Source organism: Nipponia nippon, unplaced genomic scaffold (assembly GCF_047370975.1).
Source record: "Nipponia nippon isolate SJK-2023a ecotype South Korea unplaced genomic scaffold, ASM4737097v1 scaffold_12, whole genome shotgun sequence".
NCBI lineage: Eukaryota > Metazoa > Chordata > Aves > Pelecaniformes > Threskiornithidae > Nipponia > Nipponia nippon.
In genome coordinates this window covers 14,175,507-14,201,957 of record NW_028262313.1, presented here as the reverse complement: position 1 = coordinate 14,201,957, position 26,451 = coordinate 14,175,507, and the positions used below count along the sequence as shown (strand labels likewise).

The 26,451-nt window shown below is 47.6% G+C and overlaps 1 protein-coding gene across 4 annotated transcripts; it reads right to left on the bottom strand.

Annotated features, from left to right (window-relative positions):
- Positions 1 to 5,076: 5,076 nt before the first annotated feature.
- LOC104012967 (UAP56-interacting factor) lies at positions 5,077 to 19,479 on the bottom strand. 4 transcript variants are annotated; one of them, XM_087749272.1, is made up of 9 exons: positions 19,335 to 19,479; positions 15,188 to 15,331; positions 11,670 to 11,812; positions 9,539 to 9,666; positions 8,599 to 8,683; positions 8,115 to 8,158; positions 7,954 to 8,028; positions 7,167 to 7,278; positions 5,077 to 6,397 (listed from the first exon to the last, which is right to left on the bottom strand). In XM_087749272.1, exons 1-9 carry the CDS (start codon positions 19,420 to 19,422, stop codon positions 6,302 to 6,304), a joined length of 915 nt encoding a protein of 304 aa, XP_087605398.1. In that variant the 5' UTR covers positions 19,423 to 19,479; the 3' UTR covers positions 5,077 to 6,301. The 4 variants fall into 4 exon arrangements, with proteins under 4 accessions (XP_087605398.1, XP_087605400.1, XP_087605399.1 ...); XM_087749274.1 differs by having other exon boundaries at positions 8,115 to 8,155; XM_087749273.1 differs by having other exon boundaries at positions 8,599 to 8,680.
- Positions 19,480 to 26,451: the final 6,972 nt, after the last annotated feature.

Here is a 26,451-nt window from a genome sequence, read left to right as displayed (position 1 = left end):
GCAGAAGTGGCTGGTATTAAATATTGCTGTCTCAACTGGTAGTATTATGTGGTTGTGCTCCCCAGCAGAGCTGCGCTCTGTGGTGTGACACAAAAGAGAAGTGAGGTCCCAGCGGGAGCGCCGTTCGGTGAGTGAAGCTCTCAGTACTCTGCCAGAGCATCCATGGGGTGGGTTTTTGCATGAAGCTATGAAAAATTCAAAAACTGAAGGGCTGTCCATCTACAGCAGTAGCCTTCCTCATATCTCGTAGGTAAGAAAGACAATTCATTCAGCTACAGTGCATTTGAGAACAGGATGTTAGGACTGGGAATTTTCCATTTGTGGGCTTTGAGAGGGGCTCTTAATAGGGCTGGGAGAAATGTGCTGAAAGATGTAACCGCAAATGCTCAGCAAAATGCAGGCTGGGAAGGGACTTCTGCCTATATACACTCCTGGGGGGACACAGGACAGCGGGGAGGGTAAAGCCATTTCAGCAGAGGATAAGGCTGACTCAAGAACAGGCACAGATGGCCACAAACTCATTTAGGCTGGAACACTGAAGCTAGGAAGGGTCTTCAGAGCAGGGGTTGCTGGAAGTCCCCTAGCAGAAGCAGAGGGAGAGCCTGCCTGCCCCAGGTCCTGGGGGGGTGCCTGTGGGTTGCCAAACCCCTTGGCTCTGGCAGCGCCTTATTTCTCCAATGACAGCCACTGGGAGGACAAAATATGTGCAGAGCTTTACCTGTTCCTGGCATTGCTAGTAACATAGTAGGCTCCACGAGGTTTATGAATGCTCCCAGGCAAGAATGACAAAAAGCTCTCTCTGCTCCTGGAGCAGCTGGAGGAGACATTACCAGCTGCAAATAAATTCATAGACAACATAAAGCAGCCTCCTCAGCACTTGGCTTCACTTCCCACCCCAGCCTGGGTTCCCCTTGGGGGTTCTGCCAGTTACAACACTCCATCTTCACCCCGCAGTACACCTCCTCGATCCACAGCCAGGGTCAGGGACATCCTCAGCCTCCAGGGATGGGTGGCTGGAGAGTGACAGTGCCATTGCTCATCTGAGGGCACAGAGTGGGAAGCCTGCACCCTGTCATCTTCTTCCTGGAGCCCAGCAAGAGGAGGGTTAATAGTTGGAGCCTGGTGTGATTTAGAGATGAACATCCTCATCCCCAGTCTTGACCTATGGAAGAGGCAAATCTCATGTTTCTCAGGCATATGTGTTTCTGCAACAAGCTGGGGCTATTACTGCAGTGCAACAAAGTGCTGCCACAATGGGGGATGCAGAACCACCAAATGCTGGTGGTGGTGCAGAGAGTCCCATTCACAGTGAGACATGACTCTGGATTAATTTTGGCCCAGCAGTGTGCTCTGAGCATTTCAGAGTCATGAGTCAAGCTCCAAACATCATGAGGTTGACTTAGAAACATGACATTCCAAAAAAATAATTAAGAGGTTCCTTGGGTTTTTGACATCTGATGCCCAAGCTTTTAAGTTACTCTTGGGTCATGGTCTTCCCCACACAGCCACAGCATTGAAAATTGACTTTTTAATACAGGCAAGCTGAGATTTTCACCTCTTGACCTGCCTCCAGGAACCAGGGTTTTAACTGCAGCATTAAACATCACAGGACTTTCAGTAAAATCATGAGAGCTGGCAGCAGTCCTGACATAGCTAGGAAGGATCTGCTTTAGGACATGGCTTAATACTAAATCCTAAACCTCTGATCTTGAGTGGATGAAGCCCAAATCTGATTTTTCTGTTCCTCTTGCCTCCACATTTTAGCACTTTATGTTATGTTGCCTCTAAAAGTGGTCAGAGTTGATCCAGATGAACAGTGGGGATAAGACTTCAGCAAATGAAACCTGTAATGGGGAAATATAAGTCTCTGCCTTGCAAATGGAAGTTAAAGGCCTGGTAGTCAAACTCTGGAAGAGGCTATCCCTTTTCCAGGGTACAAAGCGGAGCCAAGTTTCTGCACCTAGTGTGGGACGTGGGTTCCTGACAAAGCTGATGCTGGCTTGGAGCAGGGCTAGCTGTGAAAGTGGGGCATCCTGCGCATTGCAACACCTCAACTGGAGGGGCTGGGATCGCCCAGTGCTGTCTGGGGGGATGCTGTTAGTTTTTCTGGTCCTCTAGGAAGTTGTGGTAAATCCTTCAGGTTTGTAGAACTTCCCTACATCCCTTTCCCACCTAGCACTGTGCTGGGGTACCACGCTGGTTTGTTCAGAAATGATACGAGATATCTGGAAATAAGTTAGTTGATAAAGTACCGTTTGACCTTCCACAGACTGTTTCCCCCCTCCAGGCTGTTTTGCTGTCTGGGGTCCAGTTTGGGGCACCCCTTGCATTTCAGTCTAGGGGTTTGCGTGTCTTTTCTCAGCTTGTTGTGACTCTTTTCTACTGAGCTGCTGCCTGGCAAACGCTCTGCTTGTAGCTCAGTTTATCCCAGCCCCTGAGGGAACCACAGTGCCCGAGACGCTGTTTGGATCTCAGGTTTCTGTTTAAATATTTTGCCTGTGGTTTCTGGCTGTCTGAATCCCTCCAAGGACCCCTAAAAACTAACAACTGCTGCTGCTGACAGCGGGCTCCACCTCCACCGATGCTTCCCCCTGCACCTTCGAGCCCGGGCAGCAACTTCATGCCCTGCCTGACTCCGTTCTGCAGCCAGCCTGCCTAACCCCGGCACAAGGACCCCTGTGCAATGCAGGAGAGACTGCCAGCCCCCCTGGGTGATGCCTTGGCTACCATTTTGTTACCAGGATGGATTTGACCAACGGGTCTGCCCCAAACCATACGTTTTTATCCTAGAGGCCCCTACTACCACGCTGCTCCTGGGGCATCACTTTGGGAGCCTGCCCTGTGCTACTTGACAATGCGCGTGCCCCAAAATACTGGGGAGTAACCTGATGCACATCTCCTCCTGGTCATACGACACTAAAATCAGCAAGAACTGACAAACAGGGAAATTCACAGGGAAAACTGGCCTTCTACCCCCTCTCTGTTAAGCTCATTAAAGGTAGCTTTTAGCATCAAAACAGACATCCTGTGAACGGCTAAGAAAATACCGAACGTCAGTGCTAGTGTTTAGATGGGAAAGTCGGACCCTTGGGCATGTCCTCTTGCAGCCAGCCTTTCCAGGTGCCCTCTCTACCACAGTTAGGTGGGCTGTGAAACCAGCTTCTGCAGATAATGTTCCCTGGCAAGTTGTTTCATTAAACCAATATAAATGTGCCTTACCATTTCCTACTCCAAGTGGCTATTCTCGGTTAAAAAGCAACTGGAATGTTAGGAATTATTAGGAGAGGAACAGAAAACAAAGCAGAGCCTCCCTATAAATCCATCTCAAATATCATGTCTGCTTCAGCCCTGCTGTCTCAGGCAGATGTAGCAGAGCTAGAAAAGGTACAAAGGTGACCAGAGGGATGGGTCAGCTTCCAGGGAGTGGACAAGTAGATACATCAAGGCTCTTCTCCTAGAAGGGACGTGAGCAAGGGAGAGCACAGCATGGGTCTATAAATTGGCAAGGGCGTAAAGGAATGAATATTCATTCGCAATACTGGCCTTTGGAGGCATAGACAAATACACAGAAAGCAAACAGCAAAAAGCAATAGCGGAAGAAAACCCCACCAAATGCTGTTAAACACAATGATACACGTGGCTAAACAAAGAAATCACTGGTGCTGTGGGTTCAGCGCAGTGACTGACTGGGGCCACGCACATGTGCTGGTGCCCCTCCTCCCCTGGGATGCACTACGGGGACTCTCTTCTGACCCTGTGCAGTTGCTCCTGCATTTTTAAAAGCTGTCAGACACCACCAGAGGTGTCATTCTGGAGATGGCTTTGGCTGGCCTGAAAGAGATTAAAAATGTTTTCCAGGTTGCATAGCTGCCCCTTGCCGGTGGCCCCAGCCTGAGAGTAGCTGTCCCGGTGGGGGGCTCAGCCAACAGCCGGCTGCTGCCACCTTCCGGGTAGGGGACCCCAGACCCCCTGTGCGGCACTGGACACCGCCGCAGAAACCATCAGAAACAGCCCAACTGGACAAACAAATCTCCCAGGCGGCGGTTAAAGAATCGTGCTGAACTGCGTCACACGAACACCCTCCCCGAAGAGCAGCCGGGCTCTGCGCAGCAGCTCACCCTATGCACGACAGCAGGGATAATTTTAGAGATAATTATTCTGTGGTTTTACTACCGTGGCAAAAAGGGGTGTTTTATGCCTGTTGGGAGTGAACTGACTCTGTGCCCTCTCCCATTATGTTTTTAGCACGATGGTTATGCTTTTTTGCTACTTATAAATTCAGTGCCCTTCTGTGCAAAGCCTGTTTTATCTCTTGCTGTACGCAAAGTCACCCAGCCCTGTAGGGGAATCAAGCTAGAAAAAAGGTGTCGTTTTTATCATTAAGCCCTCAATTTTAATTTAAGGAGTACTCAAAAAAATATAAGGTACAGATTGGTGAAAAACGTCTATTTGGAGAACAGTATCAGGGCGTGCCCTGAACACGGTGGGGATGCTGCACACTCAGCTGTTCCTTCAGGATTGAACAGTTCCATCCCTTTGCAACCTGGTTTAAGAAGTGATCAGGTTTTCTTAGCGAGTCTACCATTGTTTGTCAATATTTATAGTGAAGGTGTAACTGAAATCAGGGATATTGCCATTTGTGACAGTGTTTCTTGTTAATCTTCCATGACATCTGGATTATTTGCATGAAGGGGTGATGTCTTGTCCTGAGTTCATTAGCCTGGAAGTCAGTTTGCATTCGTTTTGCTTTGGACATACTCGGAGCCAGGTCTGCTCTGATAATTTTGCCAATAACATTAAAGGCAATAGAGATCACAGCAAAGATTTTACAAAATACCTACTGAAAACCTCCCACTGCTTTGGCTGTGCTTTGGAGCCAGCTTTGCGAGCAGCAAACTGCCTGCACAGCCAGGCCAGTGCCCCACTGCCCACAGGCGGGCACCAACGGGGACCACGGCCTCCCCCAACGTGCCGAGGCGGCAGCCCATGTGGCCGCACGTACTGTGGCCTGCAGTGCCACAATGAGAGGCTGAACTTGTGCCAAAAGCCTGTTGAAGGAAGAGAAATAACCAGAGGTGACGTTTGACAAGTTAGTTTTTTATTCAGTGCATTGGACTCGTACATCACCGCTTCGTCAACTAACAACATTTCACACATTCCTATAAAACCAACACTGAGTCCAGTCTCTTGTTAAAGACGCTTGGTGTAAAATACAAAGCAGTCTATCAAATGTTTACTTTAATAAGTATAGCTTAGAGCCCAGTAACAGGCTGTGTCCAGCGCCTTCAGTGCTGGGTTTCAGCAGTGGGTGGAGAATGGATCACTCACTCACGGTTGGTGCAGGGGTTCGTTAACAAATGTCTAGACCCAGCTCACTAACAGCTCAGCTAATCTTTATCGGACTGCTGTAGAGCCTGGCCTCCCTCCTGCAGCTGCTAGTTCGATTATGCTGGTGCTCTGAGCACGGGTGGAGATGCACCTACAAAATCCCTAATGCAGAACTACCACAGCACTGGAAAACCTGATTTGGGCTGGGACAGCCCGTCTGTGCTCCGCGCCAAGGACAGTCGCTCCAGCGGCACAGCACGGCATGTCTCACCCCATCCCCGCAACCGGGCTGGCAGCAGCAGCAGTCAGAACAGCACGGCAAACCAAAGAGAAATGCAAGATGCTCAGGCCTGACTATCGGGGCAGAGCGAGACGTTTTCAGGATGGAGGGGTCTTACACTGCAAACCTCTGGGCAGGGGTGGCAGCACGCACAACAAATCGGGCAATGAGGTGGATGCTGGGGAATGCGGGCAGCTGGAGCATCCCCGCTGGTGCCACTGCTGGGGCACGTTCCTCAGCCCCGCTTTGCTCCCCGCTCTGTCTCCCACGTGGGCAGGCACAGTGCCCTCAACCCTGTCTCACCAATGGGACAACACAGGGAAGGCTCCATAGGTATGGCTTGGAGCTGGTCCCCCCTCCCTCTTGCAGGAGTCACCCCAGGCACCACAGGGTGCCCTGGCAGGGGGACAGGGCTGGTGCCAGCCCCGCGGCTCCCTGGCAGAGCATTCCCAGCAAATGCATCTCCACTCATCCCTCTCCACCACCCCACTCATGTCCCACCTGCCCTGCGCTCTGGCCCCGACTCTCGCCCTGCCTCGTCCCTGCCCTCAATCGCTCATTCATTCTGTGTGTAAGGAAGGAGACAGCACATTGCCAAATTAGCTATCTCAGAGGAAATCTATTGAGTTTTATTGAGCTGCCCGTTATGGGGCCTGGACTGTTACGGGCAGTCCCTGTGATGAGCATGCGGTGCTAAGGCATGGTGACCGTCCGTCCGGCACTCCTGGCTGCTGCAAAGCGCCTCTTATTCCTCAGACCAGAGAACCTCTCATCCAGCGTCAGGCTGGTCTGCAGGGGAAGGGGAGAGCGAGTCAGTCCCGCGTCTCGTGGCAAAGCACGACCAAACTTGTAGCGGGATATTGATTAGAGGTATTGATTAGAGCCCATCAGTCAGGACGGTGCCTCACAGCCAGTTAGTCAATTAAACCACTCAGCACATGGAGACAAGGAGCTCAACAGACTGTGTGTGGCTGGAAAACCTCCAAGCAGTGCCCAGCCCCAAGACACCGTGTGTCCTCGGCAAGAACAGGAGCAAGCAGATGGCATGTGAGCACAAGGCATCAAGTAAAACCAAACCGTCCAGACAAGAAATGTCAGCAATGGAGAAGGTGGAGCAGGATTTCTGACCTGCCCCAGGGCTCCTGGACCATACTTCAGCGTAACACGTGGCACTGAGAAGGTCACCAAAGCAAAGAGAGAGCAAAGCCCAGAAGTGCCGTGTGTCTCTGAGGAGTGGGGAGCACCGACAGTGAAACGGTCGTCCCCGGCCAGGACTGCTCACAAGGAACATCTCCCCGCTCCAAGCAAGCACATGGACAGGCCAAGAGGGGCCAACAGTGCAGGGAAAATTGGGCTGAGTCTGTAGTTGCTGAACAGTCTTCTCAGGTGCCTTCAATTTTGTGAGCAACCTAGCCAACACAGCTACAGGACTTTCCTCCCGGGTTATGCTAGATAAACCCAACTGGCAGCCCCAAAAACCTGAGTGTGATGTTAACAGCTTAGCAGCAGGGCTGGTGCAGGGTGCAAGGTGCTGCCTGTCCCGTTGACAATCCTCTACCTGGTTGGCCATTGCGCGGAAGTTGAATCTCAGCAGCACCCCTTTGGGCTGGGGCTTGGCCGCCCGCGGCGGGGGCCTCTGGCTTCGCAGGAACGGGCGCTTGGATCCAGGCCTGGGGAAAGCACAGATCTGCAGTCACTCAGGATGCTAAGGCAGCTCACTTCCTATCGTCTGCAAACCAGCAAGGAGTACAGGAGACACCCGCATGCCCCATACGTCCCATGGCATGTCTCCCGGCAGCCTGGATGAGTCTAAAGGGTACCAGGAGAGCTGCTGAGCAGGCAGAGTTCCAGCACCGGGGACTGTATCATGTCAAGGCTATCATGGGGTGCCCTCTGTGCCCAGGACATGCCAAGTGCCCTCACCCACCCTTCTTTCTGCCCCTAGCTGGGTGCCAGGTCCTGCAGCTGCACCGGCTCAGCCCAGGGGTGAAGCTGCCCCCTTCCAGCTTCAGCGCTCCTCTTACACAGCGAGCATGCCGTGTCCCTTCAGGGCGCGCAGCGTTTCCCCCGCGACACCCCACAGAGAGCACAACCAGCCTGCCACCTCCCACACGCTGCCGGCGCTTCCAGTTCTCCTTACTCTGGATAACAAACGAGCCACACGGTAATTACCATCTCATTTCAGATACTCCGGGAAGGGAATGAGACATCATTTGCTAACCATTTTGGGTCTGAACCATTCATTGCGCACTCATTATAGAAGAAGCGAAGCTGCAATAATGCTAAAGGGATTTGCAATGGCTTTTGTAGGGCTCCCGTCCTAACAAATCACCTCATTTACTTACGCTCCGGTCTGGCCCGCCTGGGGATTAGCCACAGAAACCGTCAGAACTGCTCCAGGGCTGGGTTTCACTTGCCACCTGCCGAGACAGGGAGATGTATCCAGCTTCGATTCAAGCGTGAAAGAGCACGTCGTGTTTGCTGTGTGCCTTTGTTCACCAATTACCTTCTCATCCTTGGTGGTTTCCCTTCTCCATTAGCATCCATCTGCTGTGAAATATATTTAAAAAAAAATTACTTAAAGAATTAGCTCTCAGAAACAATGATTCCTTTTCCAGTATTTCATCTGGTGTATCTGAATAGCTCTTTCCTTGCATGTTGTCAAGAAATTTGCTAATTTTGTGTTTCCTGCTGGCACAGTGATCTGTATGGAGTGGCTTTACTTTGCCCTGCTCGTGCTGCTGTATAAGCTGCAAGGTTTACTTTTATCACCTGCCCAGGTTCTGTTTTCCAGCTTCCAGAATATTAAGTCACTATAAGGCACTAAAAATTGCCTGTCCTGCAAATACTTTCCTAGAAATATATTCGTTGTTAAAGTCATCCATCTCTCCCAGTTACTTTTGGAAGCAAAGATACAACTGGGCAAAGGCTGGTAAAACTGAAGGCTTGTCACCATCAGCAGGCTGCAGAAAAAATGCCTCGATACTGACCCCTCTCTGAAAGTTGGCTTTGGAGAACCGCTGCTGCATCCGCTTCTGCTGGAAGGCTGGTCCCCTGTTTAGCCGGAAAGGCCTGCTGGTAAAGGAGGAGAGAGAAAAGGACAGAGGTGAATATGATGCCAGGTCTCTCCTAAGGTTTAATTCTGAAATACTTAACCCAGCGTGGTACTGAAAAGCAGTGTGAGAAGCAAATGAGACTGTGTGTTACTAAGTTCAGCCCAACAGGTTTTTCTGCCAGCAAAGGATTTCAGAGGAACTCGTTTTTCTGCTCAAATGAAGCAACAGCCTGTGTTTGTTCTGAACTCTGCTCATCAAAAAAAAAAAAATCATGGAAGAAAATCGTAGAAAAAAAATCTGGTCGGAAGAGACCCCTGGAGGTCATTCTGTCCCTGCTCCACTCAGAGCAGAGAAAGACGGGATTGCAACGGAGCTTCCTTTCGAGCTTGGAGAACGCAAGGACCACAGGGAGACAGGCACCGAGATTGTGCCCAGCGCCCGGCAGCCTGCCTTTGTCACCACTCCTGGGGCGCAGCATCTGCTCCTGCAGCCCCCCAACGCAACAGACTCTCTCTCCCTGCCTATCCCTTACGGCTGGAATCTGTATTTCCTGCCTTTATGAAAATAAATGTTATTTCACCCTTCAAAAGTTTTCCCCAAAGTGACAGAGGAAAAGTTTAAGAAAAATACAAAGGTCACATTTTCCATGCTTTCTAAAATAAAATGACAGATCTAACACCTGAATTATTAACTATCAGCATGAGGCTGTTTTATTTCCAGGTGCTTTTCTAATATACCCAGGGGTATTTTTGTCACGCTGCATGAGCACATGGCTGTAGCCACTCCCAGCTGGCACAGACCAAGAGCAGAGCCCCAGGAGCTGCACAGGGAATCACCGAAAACTAAAAAAGCCCAGAGTTACCAAAGATTTTACCTTCTCCCCGGGGCGTGGGTGCTGGCAGCAGCTGCTCTGAATCTCTTGGGGCCTGGGGGTGGCCGTCGCCGTCCCTCCGGCTGCCCGCTGCTGCTGCTTTTGGCAAAAGCATCGTTGTTCTTGTTGCCCTGAAAGAGCAGCGAGAGCTCAGCAGTTGCCACCCGCGCCACAATCTCGGTGCCCGAAGAGGGACCGAGCATGAGTGACAGCACGCGACCGTCCTTCCCTCCACCGACTGCCTGAAAAGCTGGTGCATTTATTTGGCATTTTCTTTGGCTCTGCCTAGGGGGAAATGCAGCCTACTCCCAAGCGCAGGTGGCGATTGTGACACTGCAGCGCTTCCCTCACTGCTCTCGGACACGTTCAGTGCCACTTGCAATGGCTTCAAAGGGGGCTCAGCCCTGTGCTGTGCGCTCTGCATTCCCCATTTTCTCATTCCCAACTGTTTTGCCTTTGCAACTTCTGCAGTCTTGCAACAGAACAACCCTGCTCTGCAAGTTTTTTTTTTTTCTGCTTTGATATTTTCTTGATGGGAAACTGATTCCTCGCTAAATCTATTAAAACCTGGTCTCTTCCATGGTCTTTTGTATCTACGGCAGCAATATTTCTACCAAGCAGTGTTGCTGTAGTCTCAACATTTGGACTTAGTAGACACTGTTGTCAACAATCAGTACGTGTGCCTCGCTTCCTGGGCATGACACTACAAGTACCATGAGGAATGTTTCATTCTAATGGTGCAGAAACACCAAAAAAAAATTAGTCCATGGAGAGCAAATCTCACACAAGCCAAGCATTATAGCTTCACTCAGATTTCTTTTCGGTCATTGACTCTTTCTTGTTTGGACACTTATGTTGCCCGGTCCAAGCCCTGAAGCATGAAGCACATCAGAAGGCCCCTCAGCGGTGTAGGTCCTCCTGCAGTTACTTATACAAACTGCCACAGACTCTGTCCCATTTATTTCTGTGGGACAACCACCATCACTGTTACTACCCACTAAATGAGATGTGTTTCCACATTCTTCCCACTTGGTTTATTTCTGCAAAATAGAAGCTACTGTAGAATTATGCCTCCTAGCAACTGCTTATTACTTTCTGTTAATACCCAGCCACACTCAATATCTGAGTCATCACAGTCTTTATTTTCAGGAATAACCACACTCCATGCACATGCATGCTCAGTTTAGGGCTCTCTTATTTATACCCCCAGGACACAGCCATTAAATGTGCCATCATGTTCGCCACTTTGGTGGTTTTTTAAAAGCTTACTGAGCATACATGACCTCCTAATTGAGTGGATTTCCATCAGTGCGGAAAAAAACAGCCCCCTCTCGCAGAGGACTATCTACCTGCTTGATTTCCACCTTCTGCACCAAGCCAGTTTAATATTAGTAATACTCGGAAGAAAGCTGTAAGAATTACCTTATTGGTGAACACTTACCTTCCTTCCAATCTCTTTAGTCTTAAAAATAACTCAAAACCCAAATGAAAATATTTCAGTCTTTTTTTTTAAGTGTTTTTGAGGAGATACAAGACCTAAACATTTAAACTTGAAAAACGGAAAGCCATGAATGAAAAAAATGCATTTTTCACTGACTCTGACCCATGGCTGTCACAGTACTGGGAATCAGTGTCTCGGGCGTGGGGGGGATACCCCCTTGCTAGTGAAAAGTATGTCTCTGAACCAAAGCCACCTGAAGTCAACAACAGTCTGGTCTTTGACCTCACTCAACCTCAGAAAATGCTCTGGGTGGAGGATAAATAACGGTGAATCTTAACATACCTCCTCTAAATGATAATAGTAAGATGAGATGACATGGAATTTGGTTTTATGGAAATATTTTAAAATCTTTTAAGAACACATTTTAAAAAAATCTTTTTTGTAAAACCCACAGGAACTGATTCAGTAAAATTATGCCAAGTCATAAGCTTATAAAACCAACTGGAAAATTGCTATTTTATATGCATATGTGTCTGTACTCACCTATGCATACAAATGCTGTGCACAGGCATATAAAAGATGGTGCCTGTAAATTTTTTATGTAGATTGTTCTTTGGGGTGATCCAGGATCATAAAATCCAGCAGATTTCTACATGACATTTGGGAACAGCTGTACCTTCCTTACCCCCCTACCTCTTGAGCCGATGCCTGGCGATTTAAAGGGCTCACTCCATTTAATGCGGCAGCTGCTCTTCTCCTGGGACCAGGCACAGTATTCCTGAATTGTCTCCGATTGTATTGTTGTTGTCCAAACCCTCTTCTAAAACGGTTAGGTCCTGTGAAAATAAACACTTATTTTAGCATCCTTCAAAACTCGATTTATGATTACAGTTTTGCAAATGGATTACAAGGTTAACTTAATATGATATAGGAGTATCTATATAAATAGTGATGCAAGAACCACATTAATTTATTCCAGAAAAGTAAATTAATTTTACAGAATATTAAATAATTTATCTTTCCAATGTCTCACTAACGTTCTTATCGTATGTAAGACTGACAAACACATTATTTGATTTGAAAGAATATAGAAGAGAAAAGACTTCCACAATTCTGATTCCTAATAAAGGCAGGAACGGTCGCATCAGAAAACCTGTCAATCTGTTGTCAGAGCTCACATTGCTATGAATTAACTGTGAAATGGAAAAAGCCTTTTGATACAGATATACAAGTGACTCGAGCATCCAGAAGCCAACCTCACAGCAGCCTGGAACAGCTCTGAGTGCCCACATTACAGCAGTTGATAAGTGAAGACTGGACCATAATTTTTATATATATATATATATATTTATTTTTTTTTTTTTTTAGCTTGACATATCCTTACTTACTGCATATATTGAAGGGGGCACCTTCTGGTGCTGTTTTACATAACTGCACAGTATATAGGCACCAACAGCCCATCTTGCATTTAATGTTTTCCCCGAAGCCTGTTCATGATTTTGAAGTGTGCTGAAGTGTCGAGCGAGAGCAAAGCGCTCCGTCAGATAGAGGCACAGTGCATTAAAGCCTAATTACTCCACATGATAAACTTCTGTAGTCATAATGAAGTAGACATTTTCTGAGTCGCTATACAGTGAAATGTGTAGACGTACTCAGAGGGCTGTATAAATCAGGCATAAAGCAGTGTATGGCAGAGGGCAGCGAGAGTGCGGTTAAACCCCTGCACCATATAGCGAAACCTCACTGGTACAGACCACAGAGCAGTTAGACGCGTGTATTGATCCTGTATCATCTATTCCTACATCACAGCAATTTATAATGACTTGGAGCAATTAGAAATGAATTGTTCTGAGGCAGCGGTGACATCGCTGTCAGGGGCCATCACCGCAGTGATTAATGAAGGCTCCAGCCCCAGGGTGTAACATCAGTCAGCGCCAGCGTGGGGCTGGTTACATTGGAATACAAGTGAAGACGATTTGAGCTGCTCTGGCTCTAAAACAAAAGGGCATCAGGGCATGCCCGTGGGAAGCACCTCCCCAACAGCACCTCGGGGTGCTTCGCTCCCTACAGCCAGAGGTGCTGGTTGGGAACACTCACAAAGATGCAACGCTGTTCACAAGCTCTGTGGGGCCAGTTTTTTCTTTGCAAACGATGCCCTCTCATCACAGAAGTGCAGGTGAGTAAATGTTCCTCTCCCTAGAAACACCTGAATTTTGGCAATCTGTGTCTTTTTGACCAGTTGTGGTCTTGCTGTGTTTAATGGCCCTTTATTCCCTCCTGATTCTGTCCCCCCAGTTTGTTTTTCCCTTTCTTGTTCCCTGGGCTTGCCCCTCTCTCTTGCCCGTTTGCCAGACCGCTCTCCTGCGGGCCACCAAGCCTTGCAACACAGCTCTCCTGCACCCTGGAGAGGGCACCTCCTCTGCAGCGAGACAGACTGAGCTCAGCTGCCTTTCCTGGGTATTTCATCCATGCAATGGGAGGGACTGATGCAAAAGGCAGCCCTGACTAGAAAATCATGTCCCTGTCAGTCAGGTCATGTTAGAGAGCCTCTGCTCAGCGGTGCACTCAGGCATGCCTCAGCCAGTGTAAATAACTAACGACGGAGCCTCCGAGGGGTACCCCGTGCACACCAGCTGGGGACCAAGGCTTCAGTCTGTCACGTGTATCCTGAAGTGTGACACATGGGAGGCTCCATCTCTGCAAAAAGTCTGGCAGATATTTATTAATGAACGAGCATTTTAATAAAACCCCACAGCATCAGCAGCTGGGGAAGACCCCCCCTTTGTTTGGGTGCATGCTCAGAGCCTGGTGCTGAGCACACCTGGGCTGGCCAACAGGCACCTCTGCCTAGCTAGTCCGGCTTGGGGAGAAGCTCCAATGTCTGACAGACTCTTTTTCAGAGGAAATTTGAAATTCAAATTTCTTGTCATTAAAAATCATCTTTCCCCTACTGGGGAGATGATTTAAGCCATATTCCAGGAGGGATAACAGCACTTCACTTGCACGAATTCTCTTGCTGGTTTAATCGGCATAATACCCTTCTCCATGCCCTGTCATTACAGTGCTGGGCTGTTCTGATCGTCATTTTGATAACGGTTATCACATCTCAGCCCAGAAGGGACTGCATTTCAGCAGGGACCAAAGAGAAATGAGCCCCCGAAGAATTATGGGCTAAATTCCCAGTCATGCTGAGCTTCCCAAAATTGCTACTGACATCAGCTCCACACAGCATGGCGAGTCCCTGCACTTGGCAGGGCTGAATTCAGACTCAGTTAAAACCTATGAAATACTAAGACCAGCAGATATAATTTTATAAATGAACAGAAAAGTTCTCCTTTCTAAGAAATAGCTAAAAAAAAAAATATTTTGTTTCATTTTGTTTGATTTATTTGACTCTGCATGCAGTAGTCACTTGAGTGTGGAAGAATATCAAAGCCTGTGTTTTTGACAGAAAAATCAATTTGCAAAGGGCAATTATCATCATCCTGTTTTGAACCGGAACGATTCGCGGTAAGGCAATATGTGGTGGAGACCAAGAACAAGACAGTGGGAGGCAGATCAGAGACAAGCAGGACTGCTCCCAGCAATCCCACTGTCCTGATGTGCCATTGGCACTCCAAGGGAAGACTGCAAAGACATTGCCGCAAAATGTCACTAAAATCTTCAATGAAGTGATTTAGCAGTAATTTAAAAAAAAGGCAAAATTTTGATAAAGATGGCATTTAATGCAGCCGATCACTTTGGTTTTGTAGATAAAAGCTAGTGGAACCAAACATAGATTAGTGTGTGATCACACGGTATTATAAAAAAAACTCATCATAAAAATAGCATGGTTGGCAAAAGTGACAAATTAGCTCCAATAACTGAGCTATCAAAGACAGTTACTGAAGGGGTAATTTAAGTGTGTTCTGGGAAAAAGAGGATTAGGAAGAGGCATAATTAAAATATGCAAAGCCAAAAGGGAATAGAGAATAGATATTAAGTCACTTTGAATTAGTAATTCATGAGAGGGTGGAAGGGAGAGAAATGGATGAATTTATGCTCTGAAAGGGCCCTGATATTCTGTTGTTGCAGAGAGAAAAGCTATTCAGAGCCTGAGTACATCTTATACACACACACAAATTAGATAGAAGGATTTAAGAGCTGTATTTTGTTACAGAAATGTGTTTTCCAGCTTGGCAGGCCTCCGCCATCCCGAGGCGCTCACCTACCTTGCAAATTCCTCTGCATCCAGGCGCGGAAACGGGGCCGCCCGTACCCATACGCCGAATTCCTGTTCTTGACCTGCTGCCTTCGCCTGTCCCCTGTGGTGCTGGCATCTGTTTGCTCTTTCCTGTGGCGTTTTATGATGTCATCTAGATCAAAATGGCAAAGGGGAACCCCATAAAACCTGCACTTTCTACCAACAGTGATTCCCATTTTTGGTGCTTGCAATTGTCTGCAGTAAAAATGGAGCTTGCCGTTCTGTGAGCTATGCTGGCCAGACAATAAAGCTTAGCTCAGAAACTATAGGATCAATTTACTCGGCTCCTGCGGGCTGGAGATTAGAGTGCAGCAAATTATTTAAAAATGTGCTACCATCCAGCACGTATCCACTGCGTGCAGGACAGAGATTTCAGAGCCACGTCCCACTGAGGGATCCGATCCTGCAGATTTCCCACAAGCATAAGGGAATATGTTTTTGCAGGGACACTGGGAGCTCAGTGCTGGGCAGAGAACATTTTTTGAGAAGATCTGCCTTGGGAGGCTGCAGGAGAGGTGGTCAAAGCGGGCAGAATGGACAGAAGCACCCATGGGTGCACCCACGCTGTGACAGCCGCTCCAAGGCCTCCCCCTGCCAGGCGTGGGACACGGGCACTGCCCCGTGCAGAGGACACGTCCCTGATGTATAAACACCACAAACACTGTTCAAGTGTCATGCAAACACAAGTGAGATGAACATCCCCCTAGCCCCTATATTTGCAAAGGGAAGAACTGAAGCTCGGTGCAGCGAAGGCTGTGATGCGAGGGCTGTGGGCAAGGAATCTCACTTGTACAGGGCGACTGCCAAGAAAGGGGACATCATGGTCCTGCAAACACTCATGGTTCACCAGGCAGCTGTAGGATGGTTTCCTTTCAATTCCCATCTCCTGGAGTCAGCTACCTGCACGTTTTTCCTCAGTGCTTCAAAAAAACAAAGCAAGTTTCTAGCCCTCAGTGGTATGAGATGAAGCTTGAAGCCATAAACATCCATGGCTCAAAAACCAGATGTAACATGCACAGTGAGTATCAGCAGCACTTTGTATTCTATGTTCCACAGTCTTCAGGACCTGACTTGATTTTTTGACTATCTGGGGTAGACATTCCTGCTTAATTACTCAATATAGCTAACCTAGAAACAGCTGGATAAGGATGTATCAACAACAGAGCAAGAACCTCTTAGCTTCTGCTGTTGTCTGGTGAAGCAGAAAGGGAGAATATCCCAAACACAGGACTGCGCAGGGGATGCCTGCTCTCTCCTGCAAAACTTGGATTCTCCCGTGTAGACCTGTCTGCTCCACACCAACTCTCGTGCTTCACATTGAACACATCGATTCGATTTCCATGCTTGCCCCACTGCCAGCAGCAGGAAGATATTTTGGGAACCCTGCACAGCTCTCTGCAGACAGGAGGGAGGGCAACCAGCCAGCTCCTCCGCTGCTGCAGTACGAGCGCTGGGACCAGGCCCAGCTGCCTCTCACCTCTGAGTCCCTATCGCCACCCCACCACAAAAGGGATATAAAACAGCCTGAACGCAGAAAAACGGACCCAGGATGTCCTGCCAATGTCCCAGGACTCCCCTCACCCAAATTTCTTATTAGGCAGCTCTGAAAATGTACTCCACTGAGCTCTTCCATGAACTGTGAGACACTTCTCACTTTCTGTGCAAGGCACCATCCAAATGCAGTTCCCAAGGCACAGAGCCTGTATGAAACAACCAATTATTTTCCCTGTGATTTAGACGCTTTTAGTTTAAAACTATATCAGTAGCACGGAGAAAATGACACAAAATTTCTCCCGAGGACACTGCCATTGTGCTTCACCAGTGTGGACCCAGGCAAGCATCCCAGGTGCTTCCCTGGGCACCGCTGCTGTAACCAGCTGCACATCCCCTGAGCTGCATGAAGTGCTGTGTTTTACAACAGGGAGAGCACAAGGGACACAAAGGAAGGCGATGATCCACCTGCAGTATCCAGAATATACCTGACAGGGTTTTGAAAGCTCATGCCCATCCTGAACAAGTGTTTTTAACTCTTTAAAAGACGGCACTGGAAGTTGAGATATCTGGACCATGCACAAGCCACTTTTAGATGCAGAGCTCTATCAAGAAACAGCTCAAAGCCCCTCAGTTCTCAATGAGTTTTTCTGAAATCAAGGGGATCTTCTTAATTCAAGCTGTTCTGATGAAGAGAAAAGGCAAAGGGACATCTCCTCATTAATTCATATTTTCCAACAACTTCTTCTTTTAACCTCAAACCTTCCAGACAATAATTAGCAAGTAATAAAGCCGTATCTGTTAAGCTCCAAGCAGAATGCTTTAACTTTACTTTAACAAATTAGCGAGGAAAGAAGTGTCCAAATCAGGCCTTTTCCAAGGCAGTGGCTACTCCAGCTCCTCAATGAAGCACTGGAGTGGAAGCATAGAAGTGCCATTAGCGTTCAATGGGCGATTATCACGAACAACACATCATACCTCCAGCACTTGTCACTTGTCATTTTCTATCAAGAAACTCCTGTGTCCAAATTAATACAAAGCCCAGGGAAAACAAACGAGAGCAGATGTAAGAATAGGCTGCGTGACTGCTTTTGTGATTTCTCTATCAAGTTTGCCAGGAAGAGAGCACGCTGGGAGAGGCTGGGCGATGTTCTCGGTACAAATGCACTAATGTTCTCAGCTAAGTGTGCCTTTGGGACATGTGCTATTTGGGGCACAGACTGCTTTGAAGCATTACTGACAGCATCCCTGCTTGCTCTGCAGGGAGGCGGATGCAGGCATCCAAGAGTGGGCTATCTATAGTGGGAAGAAGAGCTCGCTGAGAACAGAGAGGAGATGAACGCTCAGGTGCCCGCTCTGTGACCTTTCAGGGTCTTTTTTTGCTTGGGTATGAGTTGTTACCCTGTCTTTTGCACCTATAAATACGATGGGGTTAACAGAGCAATGTAATGGAGTACTACAGAAGGCTGGAAGGGATCCTGACAGGTCATTTAAGGTACCTCTAATGCCCTCAAGACACAATTAGATCTATCAGGGCAGCTTTAGAGTAACTCCTGCAGTTTCCTGTGGCTGCTAACTCACCAACGTATCTGAAAGCACAGAAACAAGCACCTGATGGTAAAAGTATCAGTTCCTCACCAGGGCTCCTGTTTCCCACTTCTCTCTTCTGCCCTGAGTAAAGTGTATTCTGGATTGCACATGGAGGTGGACCACAGGAGGTCTGACCAAGGGAAGGACTAAGGGAGAGCAAAAGCAAAGGGAGTATCGCACATCAGCAAACAGAAAAAGGGTATTCAACACCAATGGGAAAAAACTAAATGAAAAATTAGGGACCCACTATTGCTGTAAATTCTCACGGCACCATTAAAATAAGGGTGCATCAGCCAAGGGATCAGTCTGAGTTTGCGGTGGAAAATGTTCTGCCATTCCTGACAAGTGGCTCATTGCTGGGAAGAAATGACACAAAGTTTCGGTTAGGAAGCTGACCCAATAATAAAAGGTGCTGGTGGACTTTCCTTCCACAGCAGAGGTGTCAACACGATAATCCACCAAGATCTATCGTCCAAGCACTGAAGTCCAGGCCTTCGGAGTTAATAAAAGGGCAGTTGTTTATGCACAGTTCACATATCCAGTGCCAGAGGAATGGCAAGCATCATGAGCAAGCTGCTATAAATAGCCCGCACACCCGAGGATATGTCTCATATCTTTATTTCAATAGAGGGCTCATTTACGTAAGCCTCTCCCAACCCGCGGCGCTTGACGCTCTCCCCTCTGAAGTTACGGGGTGCTGCCAGCAAAGCACAGAGATGGGTTTGAAGCCCTGATTCCTCCCCCCCGGCTCCTTCCTCGCCTTCCCCTGCCCGCTCCCCTTCCACCGCGACGGGTGCGGGCGGAGAGGGGGGCACCGGCCCTGCGGGGCCACGCCGCGCTCCTCTGCCCGGCTCTGCCTACCCGGCCACGACACAAGCACAAACCAAACCCCCAGGCCCCGCCGGGCGCACGGAGCCCCGCGTCGGGACCGGCCCCGGGGGCGCACGGAGCCCCGGGCCGGGCCCCCCAGAGCGCCCTCGGCCCGGCCCCGCCGCCCCCCGCCCGGGCAGGGACCCTCGCCCCGCCGGACCTACCCAGGGACATATCAATCTCCTCGGCTCCCGGCTGCGGCCCCGCCGCGAGGCCCGGCCCCGGCTGCGCCTGCGGCCCTGCCGCCTCCATGGGCTCCGAGCTCGCACCGCCGCCGCGCCGCCCAGTGCGCCTGCCCGGAATGTGCCGGCCGCCGCCGGCCGCACCGCCACCGGCACCCCGCCCCGGCACCCACCCCGGCCAGCCCTGCCCCGGCACCCCGGCCAGCCCTGCCCCGGCACCCTGCCCCCTCTGTGCCGGGACACCCCCTCCCTCCTCAGGCAGCCCCTCCAGCCCCCCGCCCTCCGGCCAGCTCTGCCCTCTGCGCCCCGGGGCGCTCCTTCTCTGCCCAGCCCTGCCCCGGCTCTCTGCCCCTCCGCACCCCGGAGCCGCCCTCGCAGCCTCCCCGCTTATTCAGGGGATCCTTTTCACCAGCACTTCCCCTCTAGCTCTCTCCTAAGCACCGTTGCCCAGCCTCTGTGCTAACACTCTTCTCCCTCCCAAATCCTTCTCCTCTGAGGTTTATGCCAGGAGCAGATGTATCTTAAAAACCCATCAGTCGTTTCTGAGCGATGTAAAAGAAGGAATGACTTTGTCTCATTTTGAAGACCAGAAAAACAAGGTAACTTTACAAACGGAGACACTCTTGGCTTGTATTCAGGCATGAAGTCTGTTGTTTGTATTTGTGAGCTTGTTGGGCAGCAAGCATCCATTTGGGATTGGTCTTTCAGCGTCCTCCCGATCACTCGCAGAAGTCAGATTCTCCAGGGGATCTTTCAGTCTCTGTGTAACCCGGGTTGTGGCACTGGTGCTATTTTGCAATTTGAATACAAAAGGTGAGCTAAACCATCTTCCTCTACTTGTTAAAAGCTTTAAGCCAGATTAAAAAAAAACAAAACCAAAACACCCCAAACCAAACAAAACAGAACAGAAGAACTGGGAGAACAATCACTCCTCTCCCAAAGGGCTGCTGTGCATTAGGTGAATAGCATGTTTTTTTCTAAAGTTTCTATCTAATAAATGCTCTGAAATAATCTTCCACGCCACATACATAATAAAGGCCACATAAATCTCAGAACAAAGTCTGTATGTTCTGTGTTTTCAAGACAGTTCCTTGTGTTTTCAAGACAGTTTCTTTTTCCCAGGTTGCCCTTCAAATGGGAGAGAAATTCCTACAGGCAAATAAAGCACAGGTTGCCTCCTGTTATGTGTATAGCACTTAGCAAGATCAAGTGCTTCTGAAAGCGGTGGTCTAGGGAGCTATTCTTCCATGAAAGAAAAGAACAGAACAGTGTTGAGAGAGCAACAAATAACCTTAGCTGTCTTTTGCAATGACACTGCAGGATGATCATGAAAGCATGTTAATGTGAAATGTTAGGAACTAAGGTCACTGTACCCTGTTTGCAATTTTCTGTGATATGCAAGCTGTCCCAGGGGTGCTGCTGCTCTTTGGGGAGACCTGGCTCTAATGCCTCCCTTAGTCCAAGAGCTTTCCTTCAAAGGGAATCATTAAAATTTCCCAGCAATTTAGTCAGGGAAGGGCAGGATGTATCCATATATGCCAAGCCTTTAGCAATGGACAGGGAGAGGAGCTCTATAGCAGTCTCAGTTTCTAGCACCTAATGAGGGTGCTGGAGAAGGGCTCTGGAAGGTGTCCTGGAGCCAGCTGTGAAGCAGCAACTGCCAGGAGCCACGAGGGCAGGACTGCAGGCGGGGTCTGGGGTCTCCTCTGGGTACCGGCCCGCCAAGTGCTGAATGACCCAGGTTTCTGCACGGGGAAGAAGCTGGAGTTGGTCCCACTGTGAGGACGGTGTAATGAAAGGTTTCGTGGCTTTCTGCAAAATCACACATACTTGTATCTTCAGAAAGTCTGAAAGCAACAGCTGAGAGATTTCCAATGGTGTTTCCATTTGATCACCTTCAGTGAAACAAACATTTGACACAAAACGAGACAAAGGCAGACTTCAGAAATACCAAGACCAACTTCTAAAATAGTGAGTATTATCAAATGATAGGTTTTTTTATTGAACTACAACACAGCTTTTGCAGCAAATTACACTTCACCAGGTGAGAAGTGTAATTATCTGTTTTCCTCTGAGTGCATAGCTTTGAAGGCAGTGATAAAACCTTTAGGAGCCATATTTCTGCATCAGGGAAGTATGAGCTGGTATGTACTCTGTTATCTCTCAACTGCCAGTCTCTGACCTCTTAACATCTTGGCGAGTGTCCCATTTGCTTAGTAGGTCTAAGCACTGCCATTAACTCAGTTCTGAGTAATTTCTCACATTAACAGTGTAGGTGACACATGCTGCGGGTGGTGAAAAGGCCTTAAGAGCCAGAACCTCCTCTAAAGCACAATCCCCCTGCACTGGAGAGGACTGCAGGTGTCTGGCAGCCAGACTTGACCCTGCATCCTAAGAAAGGAATGTCAGTAATGTGACTTTCTAAAGGTTAAAGTAGGATTATTAAAAAAAAAAAAAGAAAAAGAAAAAAGAAAGGAACAAAGAAAAAAAAAGGATTTTTGTCCTGCGTTTTTCTAGAACTGGTTTGCATTTATTGATACTGTGGCAACGAGCCGCCAAGCTAAGCCCTCAAAGAAAACTGGGGCACCTCTGCCAAAGGTGCCAGGTATTCCTTCCCTGGAGGGCACATGCCCAACAAACTTTTTCACAAAAAGCAAGTGTTATTTTGGGGCAGTGAGCCTTTCAGTTTATCAGGTGCTCTTCTTGTCACATAATCAAACCCTAAGGAACCCTAGAAGGCTTTTAGCGAAAAACAAAATTAGAAGTCAGTGGGAGAAGGGAACACATGCCAGCATTCAAACACTTGTATTATCTGAAATGTTTTCCCAGTCTCATAGTAGACTTAGTGAATCTTCTGCATGTTAAATAACTCATGATGATTTGTTGTTGTAATAAATCTTATGCTGTGATATAAAAATACGTATCTTAAAATTAAAGCTGACCACTTTGTTGTTCACAGGGGTACCTCATATCACAGTTATTTAATACAAAACTACAAAAAATATGACTGTTCTCTTTCAGTGAAATGGACCCAAAAATACGTGATGCAATCGCAAATAAATGTTTTTTCTTGGGAAGAAAGCCTGAGTGGCTGTCAAGGAAATGTTTAGCATTTGCACGCATACATCTGTGGGTATGGAAGCACTCCATCCTATATCAGAATTGCTCAAAGCATAAACAATTGCTTATTGCGATGGGCCAAAAATCTGATCATTTTTGTGATGTTTTGTATTTTGCCCACAAGGGGGGGTGTTTAGGCTTTTTAATTGGTGAGAACTACAGGAGCGTAATTCTCAGCTCTTAATGAGGAACACTGGTAGCAGTACAGCTTTGTTAGCTTGCTCCAAAATTGGTGCACCACCAACGAAGAGCTTATGTTTTATTGTTAGATGCTGAACATGGCCTTTTAACCATATGTTGCTACTTGAAAATCATCTTCTTGAGAAGATGGAAGAGAACAAAACTGTTCTTCAGGATTTTTGAGAAAAGAAAACTCCAGATTACGCCAATATTTCCCTACATTACCCATTCCCCAAATGTGAGCTACATTGATGATAATACTTCACTTTTTACGTAGAACTTCTGACTGGATGCAATAAAGTGGCATCATTGAGTTCTGTTCAGTGCAAACAACTGTTCACTGACACGTCAACCACTTTGTAACAGTTAATGATAAATTCCATGATTTGCTTCTTATACATTTAGCAGATGCAGCTTGTATACTGTAAGACTGCAAGATATTTAGAGAAGGGTTGTTGGGGTTTTTTTCCTCTCTCTGTGTGTATTAAAATTGAGATCTCAGCCTGGTACATGCAAAACTACTCTTACAATAGCCATTAGCTATACCTCTGGGCTATGCAGAACATCCTTAAAGTCATCCCACAAAAATGCACGTCTAGATCTGGAGTTCTGCAGGATGATTTAACATTTGTGTTAAAGCACAATACAATTGATCGTCCTGTGTGCAGTTATCTGGGACAAGGTGACAACACTTATTTCTTATCTTAGACTGTCTTTTGTGTATCAGAGATGTGGTTTGTGAAATGCATGGCATACTTGATAAAAGATAAGTGCAATGGCACAGGCTTGGACTCAACACACACATGTGCAGGATGACAGGGGAGCTGGTAGCTTCAGGGCAATCTGTAACCAGCCTAGCTACATCCCAGTAAACCGAGATACACAGATACACCACATCGCTGTGCTTCTGATTGCAGTGTAGGAGTATTCTTAATTCATGTTCATGCTTCTTGGGGTCTGTCAATATTAAAGCAAGCCTTCACTGAAAGGGCTACATTTCTAATTTTACCAACAAACAAGCAAGGCAAGTATCCTACTGCATGGCAAACAAGTTATTCAAAATAGAATAAAAGGAAAAATCCTCTTGGAAAGCACACTAGAATGATCAGTTAAGGATAAAGGCCTCTGCAGCACCAGGAGGAGATATTTCCAGTGCATGTAATTGGAATAAGTGGTACTTGAAATTACATCTTTGAGGGTAGAGGCTGCCCTCCCCCCACCTTCAGAAATGTATTTTCTGGTGTTCAATGAAGCATTGCTAGCTGTACAGTTAATCAGGTGCTCCCAATGGAAAAGGTACCAGGAATCTTCTCATTAATGGATCTGCCGTCTTATTGTGGTCTGTACAAAAAGACTTTTAAGAACAGATATTGCTCACCAAAGCAGCTAGACGGCATCCTGCTTGCTTCTTTTCTATTCAAGCATCAGATGCTGGAGTATTTTGAGCTATTTCTAGCTCTTTCAAAACAGTGTTTCAGATAAATCACTACCCTTTAGCACAGACAGTGTGGCATTTGCCTTTTGACCTAACTAGGAATATATGGTTTGCTTGCTTTGCTTTCAAAGTGGGCCAGATGATGCCATTTTAGTATGAATCTTGAATCCGGTTATTTGGAGATTATTTTAACTCCCTGTGTGAGGCTGTGGACACTTGCAGGTCTTGAAGAAGAAAAGCAGTATCAATTAGGAATAGAGCATGCACTGACATGCAAAGTAAGTGAGAAGGAATTCAATAATCAAGGAGATGGCACAAGGATCATGTGAGTGCTGAAATAACAGTGAGTGTGTTATCTCAGTACCTCACACATGTGGGAGGACTGAGGCTACTCATAAAGAAGCATAGTAAGAACATTATGAAAGCTCTGATGTTTAATTGCTCCAAGCAAGAAAGTCTCTAAAGGATGCAAAAAAAGGTCAGTGCTGACATCTCAGGAGGATTTAATTTCTCACAGCAAATGGCAATCTAGACTGACAAAGATCTGCTTTGTATTCAGCTCAAGTATTTAATTCAGGAGCACTGAAAGCCTCAGGGGTGTCTCTGCTTTTCACAATGCCTGTTGCTTGGCCTTAGGTGCCCAGAGCTTACGTTGCCTGGCAGAGGTCTGCAAGGCCGGTGGAGGTGTTGAGGGAGCATTGCACCGCACGACACCCCAGGCAGCATCTTGGTTTTGTTACTGTGCTTTGATGTTCTTACCACATGCACTGACCTGACCCGGGGCACAGCCTGCAGTATACTCCAGAGAATGATGAAGGTACAGGAGAGATAAGGGACTCCACTCTTGCTTTCCCTACTCCCATAATCAATTTTATACTGACATTTCCAGTACAGATGAACCTGTCTGGCTCTCTCCAGAAGGCCGTGCTCTGGGGAAATTTGGAGCTCTGAGCGGTGACGCTGAGCAGGGGTCAGAGGAGGTTTGGGAGCAGCACAGGCAGAGCAGCAGGACAGCACACAGCTCCCGCACTTGCTCCGAGCATGGCTTGGGCTAACCGTGCCAAGGACTACATCATTGCAAGACTTGTGAGTAACCACATCTTGCAAAGTTACACAGATGAAAGCTTAATCTAGATCTCATTCCTCTAGGCATTAACGCTACCTCTTAAAGTTTGTTGATGTCATATCTTCATAAGTTTTTATCTCATCTAGAGCGGATGTGGGTAACCACAAATACTTTCAAAGTGGAAGCTCTTCATGGAAATGTGGGATTTTCAGTGGTTTTCAGACTCCTGAAACATAGACTCTGTCTGTGGTGTGGCAGCAAGAAAATACGTTTGTCTTGTGCAGTTTCATTACATCTGAGTGATTCCACCTCTTCCAGTACTTGTCTTTACTGCCTTAATAAATAAGAAAATGGTATCATCTCTCTTTTATAGAAGAAACTAAGGGGTGGCACAGCTATGATTTACTACACATTATGACGAGAAGGTTGGTTTTGGGAGCCTTCTGCCACTATACTAGTGACTCTGGTTTTGCTTGTGAAATGAAGAAGAAAGGGCAGCGGGGGGGGGGGGGGCATGGGGAGAAAGAACTGTTGGAAGGCTGTGAAATACAGTATAAATAAAATGAATTAGACTTTAGCATTCCAGACATCTGTTCTGATTGTGCAGCTATTTGAGGTGATAAATGACCCCCACAGGTAAATCTGCATGTAGCTATACCATAGGAACATGCAATCAATTCCCAAGCTTTTGCCTGAGTAAGCAGCAATTTGCTCAAGACAGAGTTTGGAAATGGGATTTTTGGTTAGCTGTTAGAAAAACTCTCAGACGTTGCTTCTAGCCTATTGTATTGGACACTTTAATGCATTTGAAGATGTGAGCGTGTGCCTGAGCAGACTGAGTGTCCTTGGTTTGCTTCCCAGTAGGAACACCTGCAGACACAGTGAGTATTTTGTTGAAGATAAAAAGGCCCCTCATATGTGAGAACTCCAGCATGACTAAATGGTGTTTTGAGTCCTCTGACAATTTGTCAGACCTATTTCTTACAAAGCGAGCTGAACCCCTTTCTCTGTCTAACATCGCAGAGATCAGTTAGGCTCTAAATAGCAAGCGGCTGTGTGATGTGGTTTAGAGGGAGGATAGCAAAGCTGCATCTCTGAGCTGGCCCTGCGCCAAGCCACCGGCTCTGCAAACTCAGAGCAACTATTTCTAACATTTAGTAACATTTAGTTACCGGGGCTGGTCCTGGCTGCTGCTCTGTTTCACTCCTGCCAGCTGCAGAGCTACTGTACCTCCCGCTCCACATCTGCAGGCAAAATCATCATATGCACTTGGCCCAACATCAGTCTGTGAGTTTATT